Here is a 21,609-nt window from a genome sequence, read left to right as displayed (position 1 = left end):
AATTGCTCACCTCCATTATTGTTCATTTTGCAAGCAATTACTTCCAATTACACACTGACAGTGAGGAGGTACAGAGGGGAAAAATAAGTTGTTTTTCATGATTTTGTAGATCATAGCTAACACAGTGTCAAATGTATTTTTTTTATTTACAGTAGATACATGTCTTTATCTACATAGATACATTATTATACTGTAGCTACTGTATGCCGTTCAACATTTGGAATAGATTGAATAATGTAGCCATTCAAAAAACAGAATTAGGAATTTATAATTACTGGTAAATTTCCACTGTTATGAAGTATCTGCATAATAGACATCAAAAAATTAATTGCAAAGAAGGTTAAAAGAAGAAGAGAAAAAAAATGGTTGCTTCTACCTCTGCAACATAATTACCAAACCATTGTCATATTAAACTGCAACCCATGATTTCTTGACATAAATGAATCAATATGGAAGTGGAATCCTCTACGCAGAGATATGGCATTATATAATGCATGAGAATTGTATGCCAAGTAATTAACATTAAAATGGCATGTAGGTTTCATCTCCAAAACTGACACATGAAGAAGCAAGAACCTGTTCAGGAGAGAGCACACAGCCCTTTCATGCTTCTTCAGCACTGGCAATGGTAAGATATAGGCCACACTCAACACACCCTGGTTGGCATTATACACAAGTGAAGTAGGCAAGGAACTCTTCCCAACACCCATCTGGTGTATATGTGTAATACTCTAAGTGTGCAGGATGGGTCTTTGGCATTTGACTAGCATGTCCAACAAGGAACAAACCTTGTTGAGAGATGAGGAAAGAAGCATCAGAGCATCATTCCATTAGATGGTATGGTACTTCCATCTAGTGGTCTTTATTTGCTACATGCAGCAAAACTATGATATCAGTGAACTATATAAAGCTAGAACATATTGCACGATATTGGCCCACTGTGAAAGTAATACATTTATTTACTTCTATCAAGTATTGTATGAAAAGAGTTTAATAAAAATTCCACAGGATGGTACATAATCTTTCTTGAATAACCTGAATAATGAATCTATTTCAAGAATCCATGAAGGTAGTGTAATTTGAATCAAAATGTTTTTGTTTTCTGAAGGACTGGTGGAGAGTTTTATACCATTGAACAACCACATTAATTCAAAATACATCAATTCATTTTTTAGTAAGCAGCATTTTATTTAAATGTGTATTTGTCATTAATGATTGATGGTGCATTGTTATATTAACATTTAATGATCTCTAAGAACAGCAGATATATTCTTACTCAGTTACCAATGAAACCCATAACTATAATCACATTTACATTTAGCATTATTTAGATGACTTTTGGTAAAAATATGATTGACAAAACACATGAAAATTGCATTTCAGCCAGAAAAACTACCTGGCCATCAGATGTTTCTTACTGTTTTTCTTAGGCCTCAAGAGAATGATGAAACATTTGGGGGCAAAAATGCAGAGCAATAAACCATAGCTAGAGGCCAGGATTGCAAAAACCTCCACAGCAACAGTGTATTTCCCAGGAGAGCTAACATAAGCAGGGACAAAGGCCACCCAGACAGCACAGAATATCAGCATGCTGAAGGTGATCAGTTTGGCCTCATTGAAGTTGTCAGGGAGTTTCCGAGCAAGAAAGGCCAAGAGAAGGCAGGTGCAGGCCAACAAACCAATGTAACCTAGAACCAGAGAGAAGCCCACCACAGAGGCCATAGCGCACTCCAGGGTGACCTTTGACCCCTGAAAACCCAGATCACGTTGAGGCACAGGGGGGCTGAGGGACAGCCATGTGGCACAAATGATAACCTGTATAAAATGTAAACATATGTAAGGGTTATTTTTTTATAAGTGTAATAGTGTTCTCATCATTTAATCAATAAAATATATATATATATATATATATATATAAAATATTTATATAAATAAATATTCACACCTGTATAGATGTAAAGAGGCAAACACTTCCTCTCTGTTGGCCTAGACCAAACCACTTCATCAAGGCTTCAGCACCAGGCCGAGCTGAGCGGAAAGCTGCCAGAACTACTATGGTTTTGACCAGGAGACAGGAAACACAAAGTACAAAGCTGATCCCAAAAGCTGCCTGCTGGAACCGACAAGCCCAGACTGATGGACGACCAATGAACACCAGTGAGCACAGGAAGCAGAGCTTCAGCGACAGGAGGAGCAGGAAGCTCAGTTCTGAATTGTTGGCTCGTACCTTGATGTGAATCAGATTAACAGACAAAGATGTGGCCATTTAAACAATACAGTACCGTTTCGTAAACAAACCAAAAAAATTAAAGAAAAAAATAAATGTAAAGGAATTTTAAATGAATACAACAAACTCTTTGTTAAATATTTTTAGATTCTCACCATAGGTGTTTGACGGTAGTAAAGAGCTACAAATACAGCTGTTGTCACCACAGTACCAGACACAGCTGCTATAGACAGAGTAATGCCCAAAGTTTCATTAAAGGAAAGGAAGTCCAGCTGGCGAGGGATGCAGGCAGTTCGTTTAGCATTGGACCAAAACTCTAATGGACAACGCTCACAGTGAAGGGAACCTGGGAGAGGAAAAAACAGAAGAGAGGGAAGGAAAATAAAACACAAAGGGGAAAATTAAAGTTGTCTTATGGAGTAATTTCCTTACCAGTTTGATTGCTAATCTCCCCATCAGCACATGGGATACAGTCAAAGCAGCAGAGAGGTTCTCCTTTCCTGTTGGCCACTCAGGTGCCTGGGGGGCAGCTCTCACTGCACACTGAAGTAGGCACCTAAACAACAAGCCAAATAATACGACATTATCTTGTGAATCTACACAGACGTTCATTTCAACAGCAAGTTTGTTTGTAGCCTTGACACCACTTGTCGATGTGACCACCTGATTGGATCCGTTGCTCCACTGACCAGCTGACTGGTTGAGGTGGAGGTCAAACCCGTCCACACGACCAATCAAAACAAGTTTGAGTGACCCCTCAGGGGTGTTCTGCCAGTTGACAAGGTCATACTTTGCTGGAGCGTCACCACCTTGAAAGTAAAACATTTCCCCCTGTGGCGTTGTGAAATGCAGGTTGTTCAAGTGCTGCAACAGCTGAAAGCAACAAATGTTGAAGAGACCGTTGATATTTAAAAACAAATCTGTCTACAAAAAATGCACTTACACTATGAATATTACAATATTCAGTTCAAAAAATTTAAATAACTATGAGTGTTGGGGATGAGATAACACAGGCATAATTATGTTTACCTCTATTGATTTGATGTTTTTTGGAGAAGAGCAGGTGGAGCTGTTGTTTCCGGGTGAGCTGTCTGTGTCGGGGCAGGAGAGAAGGCTGTGAAGGGCGTGGGCTGCAGCATAAACAGCAAGGTAGACATTATATGTCACCCTTAACTGAGAGGTATCAGTGATGGGATTATGCAGTCCCTCCAGGGACTCTGTGCCACTGCAGGGTGATAGAGAAGCTTTCTGAAAGGACGCCTTGGCAGTAGATGAAGATGTAACATTTGACGGATGGTCAGACCTTCTTTTGAGTGGTGAAGAGAGAGGTTCAGCATCAGCTTCAGGACTGCATCCAAACTCATTTTCCCAGAATTCTTGTAAGAAGTCATCATCAGGATTACGAATTGGGTGCAAACGTCTGAGATAATTTTCAAATCCGGGTATGGTTGAACTTCGAATGGCCACACCGAGAACACCACTTGCCACTTTAGAGATGGCAAGATTTCGGAGAAGATCATTATTGGTGCTCCAAGCCTCACTTGCCAGAAACTGTCTGTCCGTCACCTACAGTAAGAGGAAATTGAAATAAATTACAACAAGAAAAAGAGATGGCATTATGTTTTTACAAACTATAGCCTATGTCTTTGTTTTATTTCTATGCCAGTTGCTCACATTTATCTTGGCCAGTTCCAGAAATATTGTCTTTACATCGATATACAGGCAAAAGATCAGAATCACCCTCGCAGTCGAAGCTTGAATTGTGAGGGCAACACGTCTGGCATCACTCTCAATAGTTTCTCTGTGGACGGTCTCTAGGAATTCCAAACATACCCCTTTCCCCTGAGTCTCTTTCTGAAATGCCTGGAGGTCAAAACAACAAAAATTTTCATGTAAATAGGATATTGTTATCTTCACTATATATGAAGGAAATATATTGAAGAGTTTTGAGGCATTTCATAGAATAATAACAAAGACATACACCTGTATTGCCAAAAGACCATAATCATTGTTGACAACCACCGCTCCCATCCAAGTCCAGCCAAAGCGTATGGCCAGCTGTGCCATGGCCCGGGCTTGGTAAATATCACTGGGGATTGTTCTGAAGACGTTAGGAAACTTAATCTTGTCACTTAGACAGGGGCAGCTTGACTAGTAGCTGATCTGAGAGAAAAACGCAGCAATATTATTTTGACACTGCTTTTACAGCAATAATACCATTTTAGTTTTTTATAAAAAAAAATAGTATCAGCTTCTTAGTGTAGACTGTATAAAAAAGGTTCATCAGAGGTTTATTTCCTGATATAATGAAACTCACAAATGGCACAGGGAGATGCCCTAGGATCCTGGACAGAAATATGGTTGTTGTTGATTGGGCATCACCAATGAGCAAAGGAACAGGTTGACTGCCTGCTGATAGCATTGGACATATAATTACATGAGGTCAATCTTTTTATACTACAAATATCAGCTGATGTTTTCATGGATATAGAAAATGTTAGTAGCATACTGAGTAATATCCAATGATACCTGCTGTCTCTCCGGCTGCAGTACGAGAAGTGGAGGCTGTTACGTTACAGCTGTGTTCGTCTCCTGCAACCAGTGACAATGCAGCTTGCAGAGCCCAGGGGTATCGGGCACAGCTATCAAATATGCGGTAGCCCAGCTTCACTCCTGGTAGCAGGGTGTTGTTACGATTGATTTCCTCCACCGCAAATGCCATGGCATACACATTTTGTAATACCTCTGGATCTAATCTGAAACCACAGAAGTAGAAAGGAATAGCATATAACATAACATAAACCACAACATGAATTAGTGACAGATGAAAAGTAATCACCATGCACATAAATATAAAAAAAGGCAAATGTCCAAAAATGTCATAAATATACCAACATAAATGTATCACAGCAGCAAAATATATTGAAATAATTAAACTAATTCAAATTTGCTTATCTCCAATATATATATATATATATATATATATATATATATATATATATAGCTTTATAACTTTAATATTTTATAATAAATATAATCAATATAAAACATGATGTGTATAAACATGCATACTGTAACTTTCTAGTTCAGAATTTGGTAGATTTAAGTTATATTTTCATCTGCATTTTAACAGAAACATATGAGCATGACAAAATTATAAAAAAACCAGATGTGCTGAACAACATAATAATCACCAGACATTCAACAACAATGTACTGATTAAGTTACCCAGTGCAAGGTTCATAATGTGGCAGCGTGTTAAAGACCTGCTCTACATATGAAGGTTTGTAATAGAGATTAAAAAGTCCACCGATTATCACATCTCCATCCTGGGAGAGGCTTTTGTTGCTCGGTGCACCCCACCAGGAGCACACTATCGCCTGAACCACCTCCAGTCCCATCTGTCTGCCCACTACACTGAGAAGCAGCAGGGAGAGAGCTGAGGAGGGCCACCGAGCGAGGAGCCACGGGAACCGAGACATGGATGCAGCTGTTCTGGACATTTAACACATATAGCTGAGTGTTATCAGAATGTCAGAATATGCGTCAGTATATTCAGTCTGTAAAACACAGCAAAACACAAGTCACATCAAACCTGAAAATAGAGTGAATAAATGGTACCTCACAAACAATGTTCAACAATTCCTGTTACCAAAGAGAAATCCCATTACATATCACATGTCCAAATGTAACATAAGAGCCTCATGTCAGTTACTGGCAAAAAGACAGGACATTATAAACAGAAACATGTTTCACTTGGTAAAACAGCTAATATCAAAAGGTTAATAGTTGGAAAAAAAAGCTGAAAATGGTATCTTGACTAAAGCATAACCACCCCCCTCTCTGCACAAGTGAATTTTTGTTGTATTTATAATAGGTGTAAAGCCTTATTCAAGGAAGAAAAACTGATGACACAATCAGCACATAAGCCCAAATTATTCCTCCCTAGAGTGATGGTGGAAAAACAATTTAATGCTTACAAGTGATTAGCATGTATGAAGTTCTGCGTGTGTGTGTGTGTGTGTGAGAGGAGGGGGGGGGGACACCACTATATGATGTCATTTGCACCCCAGGTAACTGTGATACTGAACCTGAGGATAAGCAAGTAAAAATGTTTGGGAGGCTGCTTACCTTTTATTTTAATGAGCTGCAAAGTGGACATCAAAGATGAAAGAAATCATTCAACTTTGTGTCCATTCCTCTTAGATTTCTAAGGAATATTGTACTGTGATTGATCTATAACTTAACAAAGTGGCAGTCTGTTAAACCCAGTATATGGAATTTTATGCCCAGGGCAACAGGTGTGCCGCTTGTCAGCTCTATTACATAGTAATTTAATGAGCAATTACATCCCATTATGTTTAAGGTGGCATATGGGGAAATCTCAGGCTGTTTGTGACTTACAATAATTGATTTTAAGCTAAAGCTTCATCTTTTGTATGTTGTGTGTAGCATTTTGAGTAAAACATGAAATAAACATGAGATGTGTTTACATCAAATATGTCAATATTTTATTGCATTGGTGGGAAAATGCTCACAGTCCTCCGATGAGCAACAACAGAAAGAAAAAAGAATGGTGCAACACTGAAACAATAAAAAACAAAACTGTAGCTTTGCCACCCTCCACTCCTCAGCCTGACCCTGTGCCGATGTCACTGTAATATCATTCCATTAAAGTGGCCATATTATGCTCATTTTCAGGTTCATAATTGTATTTTGAGGTTGTACGGTACAGGTTTACATGGTTTAATTATCAAAAAACACCATATTTTTGTTATACTGCACATTGCTGCAGCTCCTCTTTTCACCCTGTGTCAGGTCTCTGTTTTAGCTACAGAGTGAGACATCCCAACTTCTGTAACATCTTTGTCACCAGTCGCACATGCGCAGTAGCTAGGTAAGGCTCACAATTGCTAGCTAGCTGTTTCTCTAACTGCAGTCAGTACAAGGCAGGATTAGCTGGGAGACTTCTTCTAAACGATGGTGCACTTCCAACTTTGCGTGGAATGCCTGCAGAATAGGGACACGTAAGTAGTTCTTTTGTAGATTATAGTGAACTTGTGTGTGTTGTAGCAGTGTTTTGCCATTGAGAACGAGGGGGCTAACCGCTAGCATGCTAGCACTAGCATGGTTTAGCCCCCTTGTTTCGGCTAGTGACGTAGAAAACCCTGCAGATTTTGAACAGCTCACCCGGAGACTGAAGGCAGGTTACAATCAGAAACCCGTATCTCACTCAAAACAGAATGGATGTTTTTTTTTCCAAGTTTGTATGTGTGTGGAAGCACCAGAGACACAAAATAACACCCCAGATTTTTTCATAATATGGGCACTTTAAGTTATACAACATTTAACAACCAGTACCAGTCTGTATCAAAGCAATTACAAAAATAAAAACCTTTAAACTCCAAATCTTTCAAATTTACAATCATGTTTTCAAATTTTACAAATCATAGAAAGCAACAAGTCCAAGCACGGAAGTCGATGTACTATATTGCACCTAAACAAGCCTATGTCCTCTATTGTATTCAATGCAATTATTTGTTCGGTGCAAATGTTTTTGGGCAATGCAACATCTATTGTATAAATTGGTGCATAGTCATGCTTGACATGTTTACACAGGTAACATGCACAAACATAAATGTACAGTTAGAATTGGTTCTTAACTAAAACCTATGTTAGATTAAAAACAATGACATTTACACACAACACAAATACAGAAATACCACTGAAAAGAGAAGGAAGACTTACATTTGATCTTTGAAAAGATGAACCCCATCTATTAAAAGTATCTTTTTGATTATACTACACATTCAAATGATACAAGACATTCCCTCTCTGCTTAAAGCCCAATTATTCTTATTGCTTCATATTCAATGTATGCAGTTTGGACAGTACATTACAGGAACAAAGATAACAAGTATCTGTACAATCAGTCTAGGAAGCCATTTGGAAGGAGTTAAAATTCCCAAGTACATTTACACATTAAGTAGAATATAAAAAATACACTGCCAGTCTAGAAAGACCATTCACTATTGAATAGTAGACATTTTATACAGGAAATGAATGCTGTCAAATCCAACCATGGATTACATGTGAAGTTTCACTTACATTGTACAGACTATATCTTTCTCTAGAAATAGCCCAGATTAAAATTTATTTAACTGTTATAATGGAAACCTATGGATCTGCGAACATGGGAACAAACTATGGAAAGTATTTATTTCCTCAATCGTCTGGCTTTTGGTGTAACTGAACATCATCAAGACTCATTGCTTGATAGTTAATCTCATTTTAGGTTATGGTCAGAACTACAGTCTGAGCAGAAAGTACACCTCAGGCTCTGATGCAGAGTGGTTGGAGTCAGCAGGTGGCAGAGAGTCGTCTGTATAGGACCAATCTCCATAATGATCGATAGTTCCGTTTCGTAACTCCAGATTCTATGAATATAGGCATAGCACCCTAGGAGATGTTGCTATTGGGTTTATCCCTCGCGCATTCACAGTCATGAAGATTTCTTTTGCGCCCTTGTGCCCTGCATGGGCCTCTCTTACGTCCGCAGTTACTGTATATTACAGCTGCGAGACCAGAGATCTGCTCCCAACATCAGCCTTTTTTCTGAAGTGAAGCAGGTGGCCAATGGCGCGGGAAGAGGGATGCTGAGGGTTCTGCAGCACTTTCTGAGAGAGATTTGTGCCAGAGGCTCAAAAGGGGAACCTCCGAGCCCGGAGCACTGGGATTAAATCCCATTAAGGTGCCAAAGAACGCACAACAGGTTTCTGATCCCCTTCAACAAACGCTTCACCAAGGGATGCACAAAACCCCATCTCTCTCCATAGTCCTTGTGGCACGACGAAAAAGGCCACAACATACACTTTAGCCAAATCATTATCCAGCAGTGTCTGAGGGTAGGTTAACACGAGAGGCAGAGGACACAAGGTGGTGTCTGAGCCTTTCTCCACACACCAGCGCTCGGAAGGGGACCGCCGTCAAGCGTAACACGCTGAATTAAGGCCACTAGTCATTCTGTGACTTAAGATCCATGTATTCACATACAGCATATTGGCTCACACAGTGAGCTCTGCTGTTACAGATCAACATACCTAATGTAACCACAGGGTGGAGCTGTTGCCTAAGTAGCGCAACGAGACACCCTAACCTCTCCATGCGCTCCCGTTCAGAGGCCAGGGCAACAGCTTAGGTCAGGGCTTATCACTGCGGGGTCTCTTCCTGAATGCGAGCCAGGAGACGAGGAGTCAGTGGGACAGGGGGAAAAGCGAGCCCAGTCTCGCGCATTCATAGAGAACCACAGCGCACACTCTGCATTCTCTCCTGAGGCGAACGGATCCCTCCCAACCTGTTCCACAGCATCTGAACGAGAGTTGGATTTAATTTCTGCTCGTTGTGAGAGGGAACCCTGCAACATCAAGTCTGCCGCACGGTTTCGTAACCCCGGAGTGTGCGCCACTCTGATTAAGGGCAGGTGTCACAGTGTGACAACAGCAGCAGGCTCTTGGCTATTTCTAATAGCCGGCCTGAGTGTACCCGCCACTGTCATGTTGTCTGTTCTTATCGACACATCTACCTGACAGACTCAGAGTAAAGTGTTTCAGCACCGTGGTAAGCTCCAGGCAATGTGGCGAGATGGAGGATTTCCAATCCAATCCACTTTATTTCTATAGCACATTTTACAAACACAAAGTTTCCTAAGTGCTGCACAGAAGACTCAGAACATAAAAATATATATATAAAATATAGAAAGAAAAAAAAAAAAGAATAAACACCACAGTGGACCACATAACTGAGTTAAAAGCCAAAGAATAAAAATGTGTCTTTAGACGTGCCTTAAAACTGTAGGGGCAGTTAGGACATGGAGGGGCAGGGCATTCCAGAGTTTAGGTCCAACCACAGAAAAGGCCCTGTACCCCCGAGTCTTAAGTCTTGACTTAGGGACCACAAGCTGGTTCTGGCCCTCTGATCTCAGTGTCCGCACTGGCGTATAAATTTGGGTGAGGTCCGAAATATATATTGGGGCCAGTCCATTCACAACTTTAAAAACAAACAATAAAATCTTGAAATCATTCCTAAAACTAACAGGGAGCCAATGCAATGAGGCAAGAATTGGAGTTATATGCACACGCTTTTTGGTTCCTGTTAAAAGTCGGGCTGCAGAGTTTTGGACTAACTGTAAGCGTGAGAGTGCGTTTTGATTTATACCAATATAAAGTGCATTACAATAGTCCAAACGAGAAGAAATAAAAGCATGTATAGCTTGTTCAAAACTGCTAAAAGACAAAAACGGTTTAACTTTGGCTAAAAGGCGAAGATGATAGAAACTAGATTTCACTATTGCATTTATTTGTTTATTAAATTTAAAATCACTGTCTATTTTTACCCCAAGGTTAGTTACCAAAGGTTGCACAGAGACATTTAGGGGGCCCAAATCTATCATTGGATTAGTGGGGCTAAACTGCATAATCTCAGTTTTACTCTCATTTAGTTTTAAAAAGTTTTGGGCCAACCACTCTTTGACGTCATTCAAACAGTCAAGTAGGGATGTCAGGGGACTGCCCTCATGTTTTCCGATTGTCATATAAATTTGACAGTCATCAGCATAAAGATGATATGAGATGCCATGCTTTTTAAAGACTGTTCCTAGTGGGAGAAGGTACAATGCAAAAAGTATAGGACCAAGAATTGATCCCTGGGGGACCCCACAGTTCAAAGGCGCAGTTGATGAAGTGGAGTCCCCCATTTTAACAACAAAGCATCTCCCTGAAATATATGACTCAAACCACTTTAGGGCAGTCCCCCTGACTTCCACACAGTTTTCCAAACGGGATAAAAGAATTTTGTGGTCAACTGTGTCAAAAGCTGCAGTGAGGTCTAAAAGCACTAAAATGGCTGAATCACCAGAATCTGTCATTAAAAATAGGTCATTAAAAACCTTTAAAAGTGCAGACTCAGTGCTATGAAATACTTTAAAACCTGACTGAAAAGTATCTAAGATGCCATGTGCCTCCAGAAAAGACTGCAGCTGCACAAATACACATTTTTCCAAAATTTTCGATAAAAAAGGAAGCTTTGAAATAGGACGATAATTTGCAACATTTGCGGACTCAAGTCCTGCTTTCTTAATCAGTGGCTCAATTACTGCTTTTTTACAAAATGCAGGCACAACTCCAGAAGATAGGCTACTATTTGTAATTTCCTCAACATGAGAGCCAATCGTTTCCCATACATCCTTAAAAAAGTGTGTAGGGACAGGGTCCATATGGGATGTGGAGGATTTAATTTGATTGATAATCTTTGTAAGAAATAGCATTGAAACTGGCTCAAACTGACAAAAAGTAGCTGAACAATGCATGTTTACAGAAAGGTTCAAAGATTGGGGCAATATTTTGGCTCTAATATCTGCAACTTTCCTGTTAAAAAAGACCAAAAGGTTTTCACAAGTATCAGGTGAAGATTCAATAGAAGTGGATTGTGGAGGGTTCAACACAGACCCAATGATTTTAAAAAGAACACGTGAATTGTTGACATTTTGAGAAACTATTTCTGAAAAATATTGTATTTGTTTAATCTTGAAAAATTTTTGATAGTTTCTCCAGCTGTCCTGTAAAATCTGATAAGAGACCTGCAGCCAATCCTTTTTCCACCGGCGCTCTGCCCTTCTACACTCTTGCCTGGCTGTGCGCGGGGCTTCACATTTCCATGTCTCAGGCTTTGATCTAGGGCAAAATGCTCTTATTGGAGCTACAGTGTCCAGATCCTCAGAACAGGTGGACAAAAAAAACATTTGTTAATTGCTCTGTATCAGAGGCAGCGGAGCTACTGTTTGCTTGCACATGAGCAACAAAAGAAGAAGAAAAACACGAGGAGGTGTTGGGTTTAAGAGTGCGACCATAACGCACGAGAGCGGGTGGTTTTACTAAATCGTTAAAAACAAAATCAAACATGACAGGACAATGATCTGAAAAAATAGCATCAGACACTAATACATTATCAATAGGCAGCCCATAAGACCATACAAGATCCAATAAATGCCCATGTATTTGTGTGGATCCTGTAACATGTTGAATTAAGTTAAAACCATCAATCAAATCTAAAAATTCTTTCGCCATAGCTTTTGAAGGGCAACAAACGTGTACATTAAAATCACCAACAATTAGAATCTTATCATAATTTGTCCTTATAGCAGCAATAAAATCAGAAAAATCCTTAATAAAGTCATGATTATACTTTGGCGGCCGGTATATCACCGCGCACAAAACAGGATTCCCCAACTGCCTCCCACAACCTGGGACTCGGACTTGCCCTGCCATCCTACGAGAGATGCGTCTGTGTCTGTTACGTGTGACGTCACCCTCCCAAGGGGCCATAGAGTAGCCAAATGGCAGCCGGTCTATTGAACTCCCAGGAAGGAGAATCACAGGACTATTCTTTGTTTGGGGATTACCGGAATGTGAACGTGCACTCAGGTCAATGGAAGGGAACCAATTGCCGGGTAGCCAACATGTGAACGATTGCTCCAGGATGCACTGGTTGAACACAGACAGGTCCTGCATCAGTCTCATCCCTCCCGTTTGCGCCTGCTTGAGGAAATAACAGGAGTAAAACCCGTCGCTCTCCTCCTCTGGAGAGACGCGGGAGATTAGGCTATTGCATATTTCTCCAGCAGCTCCGCCAGCTCTGACATCAGGGCCATTATCTGATCTTGAGATAGCATGATAGTTTTTACCACACCGGTAAGAACCAGGGGAGGGCTGGTGAATTGAAGTGTATAGCCGTTTGAGATTAGCTAGAACATCCATGTGTCCACATGCTTTCCACACAGCACAGCTTTTCGAGAGTGGGCACATGCATGTCTGTGTGTTGTCTGTTTACATAGGAGTGAATATCGTGCCCTCCCCGCCGCTGTGTGAAGCAATTTGTTCATTTCTCACAAGCCGCGGTAGGCAGAGTTGAAAGTGTGGCTGCTGCCTGATATATGCTCTTTAGGAGAAACTTTGTGGCCCTTAAAAGCGTTGTTATGTTTCAGCTGGAGTGAGATATGTGTTCCCGGCACCCCGTCGCTGTCACTGCCACTGATGCCTCTGTTTGCGACTTGGTTCATGGGTGGATTGGACCAGGTGGGAGCTGCCCACAGGGCTTTATGGCGTAGGTTTGATGTTTGGCAGAGGAGTGTTTCCGCATCTCCTCCACTACCTTTAGCTCGTGGCTGTCCAAGGTGCGGTTCAACCAACCCACCAGGGGTAATGGGACCATCCAAGAGCACACGTATGCTATTGGCTGTGAGTTATGACCTGTGCAGGCAGATTTTCCGCTGTGACATGTGCAGCCAAATGTTGATATAACTCCGGCGAACAGCCAAAGGCTTAGTGGTCATAGCGGAAACAGCAGAGCGATGTTGTTCTGCGCCACGGTCACCTAGGCGGCACACAGGTGCTGGTCCCAGGAAGATGGCGGTGCGGCCTTCGGAAGTAGGATGGAGGCCAGGCTCTGCCGCAGTGACCACTGGGAACTCCGTTTCCGTGTCGCCTTGGACCCTGGTGAGCGGTGCATAGCGGGACACTGGTGCCGTCCGTCTCCCGGGTTCGGAGAATGCTTACTCAAATAGAACTCCATTTCTGTCGTCTTTAGCCAAGGGTTGCCAAAGCAAAACGAACGTCAGCCATCTTGAATCTTTGCTAAACAAGCTTCTCAGCAGAAACCTTTACAACAATTATGTGCATTCAAACTACCACACGTGTACCACCGGGATACATTGGTACAGATTGGAGAATATGCAGGGAACTTTATTACAGATGGAATACTCGACACACTACGCGAGCTTTGCCTGCTACCGGACCAGCACCTCAGCCTGTGATGCCGCCCGATGAAAATAGCTGGGGAAAGGGACCTCGACAGCGGTGAAACGTGGAACGAAGGCTGGACGGAGCTGGACTATGAGCTGGCTAGGTGGAAAGCTAACGCTAGCCGGCCACCCCTTCTTCAGCACTGGCAATGGTAAGATATAGGCCACACTCAACACACCCTGGTTGGCATTATACACAAGTGAAGTAGGCAAGGTACTCTTCCCCACACCCATCTGGTGTATATGTGTAATACTCTAAGTGTGCAGGATGGGTATTTGGCATTTGACTAGCATGTCCAACGAGGAACAAACCTTGTTGAGAGATGAGGAAAGAAGCATCAGAGCATCATTCTATTAGATGGTATGGTACTTCCATCTAGTGGTCTTTATTTGGTACATGCAGCAAAACTATGATGTCAGTGAACTATATAAAGCTAGAACATACTGCACGATATTGGCCCACTGTGAAAGTAATACATTTATTTACTTCTATCAATTATTGCATGAAAAGAGTTTAATAAAAATTCCACAGGATGGTACACAAGCTACATAATCTTTCTTAAATAAATAAATGATATCTATTTAAAAAATCCATTAATGTAGTGTAATTTTAATCAAAATATTTTTGTTTTCTGAGGGACTGGTGGAGAGTTTTATACCCTTGAGTATTTTAAACAGAAAAGGAGAACAACCACATTAATGCAAAATACATCAATTCATTTTTTAGTGAGCAGCATTTCATTTAAATGTGTATTTGTCATTAATAATTGATGGTGCATTGTTATATTAGCATTTAATGATCTCTAAGAACAGCAGAAATATTCTTACTCAGTTACCAATGAAAGCCATAACTATGGGTGGTTGAAAGATGTTTTTTTTTATTTTATATAAGTACATTTACATTTAGCATTATTTAGATGACTTCCGTTAGAAAGATGATTGACAAAACACATGAAAATTGCATTTCAGCCAGAAAAACTACCTGGCCATCAGGTGTTTTTTAGTGTTTTTCTTAGGCCTCAAGAGAATGATGAAACATTTGGGGGCAAAAATGCAGAGCAATAAACCATAGCTAGAGGCCAGGATTGCAAAAACCTCCACAGCAACAGTGTATTTCCCAGGAGAGCTAACATAAGCAGGGACAAAGGCCACCCAGACAGCACAGAATATCAGCATGCTGAAGGTGATCAGTTTGGCCTCATTGAAGTTGTCAGGGAGTTTCCGAGCAAGAAAGGCCAAGACAAGGCAGGTGCAGGCCAACAAACCAATGTAACCTAGAACAAGAGAGAAGCCCACCACAGAGGCCATAGCGCACTCCAGGGTGACCTTTGACCCCTGAAAACCCAGATCACGTTGAGGCACAGGGGGGCTGAGGGACAGCCATGTGGCACAAATGATAACCTGTATGAAATGTAAACATATGTAAGGGTTATTTTTTTATAAGTGTAATAGTGTTCTCATCATTTAATCAATAAAATATATACATATATATATATATATATATATATATATATATATATACACACATATATATAAAATATTTATATAAATAAATATTCACACCTGTATAGATGTAAAGAGGCAAACACTTCCTCTCTGTTGGCCTGGACCAAACCACTTCATCAAGGCTTCAGCACCAGGCCGAGCTGAGCGGAAAGCTGCCAGAACTACTATGGTTTTGACCAGGAGGCAGGAAACACAAAGTACAAAGCTGATCCCAAAAGCTGCCTGCTGGAGCCGACAAGCCCAGACTGATGGACGACCAATGAACACCAGTGAGCACAGGAAGCAGAGCTTCAGCGACAGGAGGAGCAGGAAGCTCAGTTCTGAATTGTTGGCTCGTACCTTGATGTGAATCAGATTAACAGACAAAGATGTGGCCATTTAAACAATACAGTACCATTTCATAAACAAACCAAAAAAATTAAAGAAAGAAATAATGTAAAGGAATTTTAAATGAATACAACAAACTCTTTGTTAAATATTTTTAGATTCTCACCATAGGTGTTTGACGGTAGTAAAGAAAAACTACAAATACAGCTGTTGTCACCACAGTACCAGACACAGCTGCTGTAGACAGAGTAATGCCCAAAGTTTCATTAAAGGAAAGGAAGTCCAGCTGGCGAGGGATGCAGGCAGTTCGTTTAGCATTGGACCAAAACTCTAACGGACAACGCTCACAGTGAAGGGAACCTGGGAGAGGAAAAAACAGAAGCGAGGGAAAGAAAATAAAACACAAAGGGGAAAATTAAAGTTGTCTTATGGAGTAATTTCCTTACCATGTTGATTGCTAATCTCCCCATCAGCACATGGGATACAGTCAAAGCAGCAGAGAGGTTCTCCTTTCCTGTTGGCCACTCGGGTGCCTGGGGGGCAGCTCTCACTGCACACTGAAGTAGGTACCTAAACAACAAGCCAAATAATACGACATTATCTTGTGAATCTACACAGACGTTCATTTCAACAGCAAGTTTGTTTGTAGCCTTGACACCACTTGTCGATGTGACCACCTGATTGGATCCGTTGCTCCACTGAACAGCTGACTGGTTGAGGTGGAGGTCAAACCCGTCCACACGACCAATCAAAACAAGTTTGAGTGACCCCTCAGGAGTGTTCTGCCAGTTGACAAGGTCATACTTTGCTGGAGCATCACCACCTTCAAAGTAAAACATTTCCCCCTGTGGCGTTGTGAAATGCAGGTTGTTCAAGTGCTGCAACAGCTGAAAGCAACAAATGTTGAAGAGACCGTTGATATTTAAAGGGGTGATAGAATGCAAAACCGATTTTACCCTGTCATAGTTGAATAACGACAGTTCGGTGGGTAAATAGGACATACATAGAAGCTCAAAATCCCATTGACACCCCTTTACTATGAAAATCTCATATTTTGAAACTGCTGCTGAAAACGGGCAAATCTCAACAAAGCTAGAAGCTGACGTAAGCAGCTCAAGACCTGTACCTTTGTCACGTCCATGGGTGTATCATGCTCCAACATTTACATAGGCTACACAACTGACCTGAGATCAGGTAGTCTTCTGAATCTAGGTCAGGCAGATCTCTGCTATTCCATTACAAAATTCACTTCTGAAACTTTTTTATGCGAGAAATCAACCATGTAAAGCCCAAATATGGGCCGTTTTACGAAAATTGATGGCTAATTGCAAATTTTGTCCGACTGTGTGTCGGAGTTCAGCGGCCGGTGCTGCCTGGGTCGCTACATCGCCGCCCTGCCTGTCCTCCGTCACAGACCCCGGCCTGCTGTGAGCTCGATTGAGGGCCAGCAGCCCGGTGCTCAGTACCCGTGCAAACGCACCCTTTTCTGGGTGACTGCACTACCAAACGCCGCTGCCCTGAGAGAGCTCCAGGGCCTGCAGCTCGCTGTTCTCCCTCCCCTCTTCCTGCTAAATGGCCGGCCGGTGAGTGACTGAGAGCGCGGTCAGTGAGCTTGTTACGCCCGCAATTTCTTACCACAGGATCCAGTTAATCTTATAATGGATATGTGTGTTGACTTATTTAAACAAACAATCGGGGAAATAAATGCCTCTTGTCCGCGAGTCTCATTGATAGAGCCGTGGTGAGCTGGAGTCCATCAATGAGAGCTAGCTAGCCTCCTCCTAACGAGACCTCTGACGTTCGCAAAAATGCATTCAATTGAAATCCAAAATCGGACAAGTGTTAGCTAAGCTTTCTAAGACCTTGGGGAACCTGTAATATACATGCCATGACGAAATTCAAACTGTAAATATATTATAGTTATGCTGAAAGTGTAGCTAGCTAGCGGCAATCGTTTCCCATTGTATTGAATGGGACATATAGCTAGCTAGCTGCTCGTCCTAACAAGACGCCTCACGTTCATAAAAATGCCTTAAAATCAAATCGGACACAACGGTTAGCTTTATAAGACATTGGGGTAGACGTTATATAAGTGGCGTGACGAAATTCAAACTGTAAATATACTATATTTATGCCGAAAGTGTAGTTAGCTAGCTGCAATTGTTTCCCATTGTATTGAATAGGACAAAAAGCTAGCTAGCTGCTCGTCCTAACAAGACGCCTGGCGTTCATACAAATGCCTTAAAATCAAATCTGACACAACGGTTAGCTTTATAAGACATTGGGGTAGATGTTATATAAGTGGCGTGACGAAATTCAAACCGTAAATATATTATAGTTATGCTGGCAGCCGGCCGCGGAGCCCCAGTAGTGCAGTATCCACAAAGGGTGACTTTGCCCTGGGTATGGAGCCCAGCAGGCTGCCGCTTTCTCGTCAGACTGTGTGGAGCTCCTAAAGTCTTACCAAATTTGCAATTAGCCATCAATTTTCGTAAAACGGCCCATATTTGAGCTTTATATAGTTGATTTCTCACATAAAAAAGTCTCAGAAGTGAATTTGGTAACAAAACATTGCAGTGTCTGGAATATGAGATTCTGTCGCGTCTCTAATGTATGTGTATTGGGGATTCGCTCAACCAATCAGCACGTGTCTCTAATGTCTGTGTATGGTGATTCGCTCAACCAAATCAGCACGCATCTCTAATATGTGTGTATGGCGATTCGCTCAACCAATCAGCGCGCAGCTCATCTAAATATTCATCAGCATAACATATTTGGAAGAAAAGCTCTTGTTACAAATAGGGCCAAAACACCGGGATGCATAAGGGCCAATAAAATATCAACCAGACCATTTTCAGCCCAACCAATATTACATACCCCATTATGAGACCATAAGGAACAGTGTGAAATACCCTATATAATCATTCTATCACCCCTTTAAAAAAAAATCTGTCTACAAAAAATGCACTTACACTATGAATATTACAATATTCAGTTCAAAAAATGTAAAGAACTATGAGTGTTGTAGATAACACAGGCATAATTATGTTTACCTCTATGGATTTTATGTTTTTTGGAGAAGAACAGGTGGGTCTGTTGTTTCCGTGTGAGCTGTCTGTGTCGGGGCAGGAGAGAAGGCTGTGAAGGGCGTGGGCTGCAGCATAAACAGCAAGGTAGACATTATATGTCACCCTTAACTGAGAGGTATCAGTGATGGGATTATGCAGTCCCTCCAGGGACTCTGTGCCACTGCAGGGTGATAGAGAAGCTTTCTGAAAGGACGCCTTGGCAGTAGATGAAGATGTAACATTTGATGGATGGTCAGACCTTGTTCTGAGTGGTGAAGAAAGAGGTTCAGCATCAGCTTCAGGACTGCATCCAAACTCATTTTCCCAGAATTCTCGTAAGAAGTCATCATCAGGATTACGAATTGGGTGCAAACGTCTGAGATAATTTTCAAATCCGGGTATGGTTGAACTTCGAATGGCCACACCGAGAACACCACTTGCCACTTTAGAGATGGCAAGATTTCGGAGAAGATCATTATTGGTGCTCCAAGCCTCACTTGCCAGAAACTGTCGGTCCGTCACCTACATTAAGAGGAAATTGAAATAAATTATGACAAGAAAAACAGATGGCATTATGTTTTTAAAAACTATAGCCTATGTCTTTGTTTTATTTCAATGCCAGTTGCTCACATTTATCTTGGCCAGTTCCAGGAATACTTTCTTTACTTCTGTATACCAACAAAAGATGAGAATCACCCTCGCAGTCGAAGCTTGAATTGTGAGGGCAACACGTCTGGCATCACTCTCAATAGTTTCTTTGCGGAGTGTCTCTATGAATTCCAAACACACCCCTTTCCCCTGAGTCCCTTCCTGAAATGCCTTGAGGTCAAAACAACAAATATGTTCATATAAATAGGATATTGTTATCTTACATATATATGAAGGAAATCTATTCAGCATTTTTCAGGCATTTTATAGAATAATGACAAAGACATAAACCTGTATTGCCAAAAGACCATAATCATTGTTGACAACCACCGCTCCCATCCAAGTCCAGCAGAAGCGAATGGCCAGCTGTGCCATGGCCCGGGCTTGGAAAATATCACTGGGGATTGTTCTGAAGATGTTAGGAAACTTAATCTTGTCACTTAGACAGGGGCAGCTTGACAAGTAGCTGATCTGAGAAAAAAATGCATTATTTTGACACTGCTTTTCCAGCAATAATACTATTTTATTTTTAATTCAAAAAATAGTATCAGCCTCTTAGTGTAGACTGTATAAAAAAGGTTCATCAGAGGTTTATTTCCTGATATAATGAAACTCACAAATGGCACAGAGAGAGGCCCTAGTATCCTGGACAGAAATATGGTTGTTGTTGATGCGGCATCACCAATGAGCAAAGGAACAGGTTGACCGCCTGCTGATAGCATTGGACATATAATTACATGAGGTCAATCTTTTTATACTACAAATATCAGCTGATGTTTTCATGGATATAGCAAATGTTAGTAGCATACAGAGTAATATCCAATGATACCTGTTGTCTCTCCGGCTGCAGTACGAGAAGTGGAGGCTGTTACGTTACAGCTGTGTTCGTCTCCTGCAACCAGTGACAATGCAGCTTGCAGAGCCCAGGGGTATCGGACACAGCTATCAAATATGCGGTAGCCCAGCTTCACTCCTGGTAGCAGGGTGTTGTTACGATTGATTTCCTCCACCGCAAATGCCATGGCATACACATTTTGTAATACCTCTGGATCTAATCTGAAACCACAGAAGTAGAAAGGAATAGCATATAACATAACATAAACCACAACATGAATTAGTGACAGATAAAAAAGTATCACCATGCACATAAATATAAAAACAGCAAATGTCCAAAAATTTCATAAATATACCAACACAAATGTATTACAGCAAAACCTATTGAAATAATTAAACTAATTCAAATTTGCTTATATATATATATATATATATATATATATATATATATATATAGCTTTATAACTTTAATATTTTATAATGAATATAATCAATATAAAACATGACATGTACCATTATAAACATGCATACTGTAACTTTCTAGTTCAACATTTGGTAGATTTAAGTTATATTTTCATCTGCATTTTAACAGAAACATATGAGCATGACAAAATTATAAAAACCCCAGATGTGCTGAACAACATAATAAACCACCAGACATTCAACAACAATGTACTGATTAAGTTACCCAGTGCAAGGTTCATAATGTGGCAGCGTGTTAAAGACCTGCTCTACATATGAAGGTTTGTAATAGAGATTAAAAAGTCCACCGATTATCACATCTCCATCCTGGGAGAGGCTTTTGTTGCTCGGTGCACCCCACCAGGAGCACACTATCGCCTGAACCACCTCCAGTCCCATCTGTCTGCCAACTACACTGAGAAGCAGCAGGGAGAGAGCTGAGGAGGGCCACCGAGCGAGGAGCCAGGGGAACCGAGACATGGATGCAGCTGTTCTGGACATTTAACACATATAGCTGAGTGTTATCAGAATGTCAGAATATGTGTCAGTATATTCAGTCTGTAAAACACAGCAAAACACAAGTCACATCAAACCTGAAAATAGAGTGAATAAAGTTCAGAATAAATGGTACCTCCCAAATAATGTTCAACAATTCCTGTTACCAAAGACAAATCCCATTACAT

General features: G+C 41.1%; 1 protein-coding gene and 1 pseudogene across 1 annotated transcript; both read right to left on the bottom strand.

Annotated features, from left to right (window-relative positions):
* Positions 1 to 1,392: 1,392 nt before the first annotated feature.
* Positions 1,393 to 13,340, bottom strand: LOC114552255 (extracellular calcium-sensing receptor-like; annotated as a pseudogene).
* A 1,719-nt stretch (positions 13,341 to 15,059) lies between these two features.
* LOC114552253 (extracellular calcium-sensing receptor-like) lies at positions 15,060 to 21,406 on the bottom strand. Its single transcript, XM_028572920.1, has 12 exons — positions 21,153 to 21,406; positions 20,484 to 20,686; positions 20,248 to 20,339; positions 19,922 to 20,101; positions 19,613 to 19,801; positions 19,288 to 19,504; positions 18,968 to 19,182; positions 16,592 to 16,801; positions 16,361 to 16,484; positions 16,081 to 16,274; positions 15,645 to 15,926; positions 15,060 to 15,482 (listed from the first exon to the last, which is right to left on the bottom strand). The coding sequence occupies exons 1-12, from the start codon at positions 21,404 to 21,406 to the stop codon at positions 15,060 to 15,062; spliced, it is 2,583 nt and encodes an 860-aa protein (XP_028428721.1).
* Positions 21,407 to 21,609: the final 203 nt, after the last annotated feature.

The sequence above is a fragment of the Perca flavescens genome, chromosome 3 (genome assembly GCF_004354835.1).
Source record: "Perca flavescens isolate YP-PL-M2 chromosome 3, PFLA_1.0, whole genome shotgun sequence".
In the NCBI taxonomy this organism is placed as follows: Eukaryota; Metazoa; Chordata; class Actinopteri; order Perciformes; family Percidae; genus Perca; species Perca flavescens.
The sequence above is the reverse complement of the archived record's forward strand: the minus strand, read 5'-3'. Positions and strand labels throughout refer to the sequence as shown.

Bases quoted from the DNA above. Each gene is read 5' to 3' on its own strand.
- LOC114552253 (XM_028572920.1), bottom strand. From the start codon at position 21,406: ATGTCTCGGTTCCCCTGGCTCCTCGCTCGGTGGCCCTCCTCAGCTCTC. The intron at 19,505-19,612 runs GTGAGCAACTGG...CTCTTAATGTAG, and splicing joins TGGAACTGGCCAAGATAAAT to GTGACGGACCGACAGTTTCT. The intron at 16,802-18,967 runs GTAAACATAATT...TGTTGCTTTCAG, and splicing joins AAAACATAAAATCCATAGAG to CTGTTGCAGCACTTGAACAA.